This window comes from Trichinella spiralis, assembly GCF_000181795.1.
Source record: "Trichinella spiralis strain ISS 195 chromosome Unknown Scfld991, whole genome shotgun sequence".
NCBI lineage: Eukaryota > Metazoa > Nematoda > Enoplea > Trichinellida > Trichinellidae > Trichinella > Trichinella spiralis.
The window spans coordinates 1-813 of record NW_003527930.1 but is presented as its reverse complement, the minus strand read 5'-3'; the positions used below and the strand labels follow the sequence as shown (position 1 = coordinate 813).

The following is an 813-nucleotide window of genomic DNA, read 5'->3' as shown; positions in this document are numbered from 1 at the left end:
AAAACCCCACCACCAAAGGAGCCATTACCGGACTGGCTTTTTATCATTTGTACAAAAATTAACAAAATCGTTTTTTCACACAATAAAAAATGCACGCTTCCACACAAAAAAATGCGCGCATTTCACTTTGATTGGACGTGGCGGTTGACCAAACCTATTGAAACCCAAGCACATTATGAAATATATCAAGCACATTACACTGCACTTGATTATTTCTAATCGGTTACTCATTTTGGTCACACTCTTTAAACCTGATGCACAACACATCACACATGAAAATAGAATAAAACCACAGCACCCGTCTGCACAACAAATGCAACACAACTCAATTCACAGCCAGACACAATATCAACCACAGTACTACTACACTACTGCCAACCGTCATGTTGCACAAGTCGTCAATCGATCTGCTAAAATTAGATCGACGCAGAACGCCCAGGTACCAAACGTCACTGATGACTTTATTCATGCATATACACACACAAATCAAGTCATTTTATTGTGTCTGGATTACAAAGAAAACCACCACAACTGATGATACACGTTACAAATGATTTATTATTTTCCTTTCTGCACAGAGCGAAAGAATGTAGCATCATTTTCACGCATCAGTAGTGAGGATGAATACAACAAAGATCAACTGCACACAACACAAAGTGCAACTGCTCTTTTTGCACACATTACAAACAAATCAATCACATTTCATGTATAAAAATACGATAATGATCCTTCCGCAGGTTCACCTACGGAAACCTTGTTACGACTTTTACTTCCTCTAGATGATTTGGTTTGGGAAATTCCGAATCCACCACA

At 38.5% G+C, this 813-nt stretch overlaps 1 protein-coding gene across 1 annotated transcript; it reads left to right on the top strand.

Annotated features, from left to right (window-relative positions):
- The first annotated feature begins 175 nt into the window (after positions 1-175).
- On the top strand, positions 176-535 carry Tsp_15135 (conserved hypothetical protein). The gene has a single exon (XM_003370295.1). It carries the CDS (start codon positions 176-178, stop codon positions 533-535), a length of 360 nt encoding a protein of 119 aa, XP_003370343.1.
- Positions 536-813: the final 278 nt, after the last annotated feature.

Coding starts and splice junctions, on each gene's coding strand:
- Tsp_15135 (XM_003370295.1), top strand. CDS start 176: ATGAAATATATCAAGCACATTACACTGCACTTGATTATTTCTAATCGG.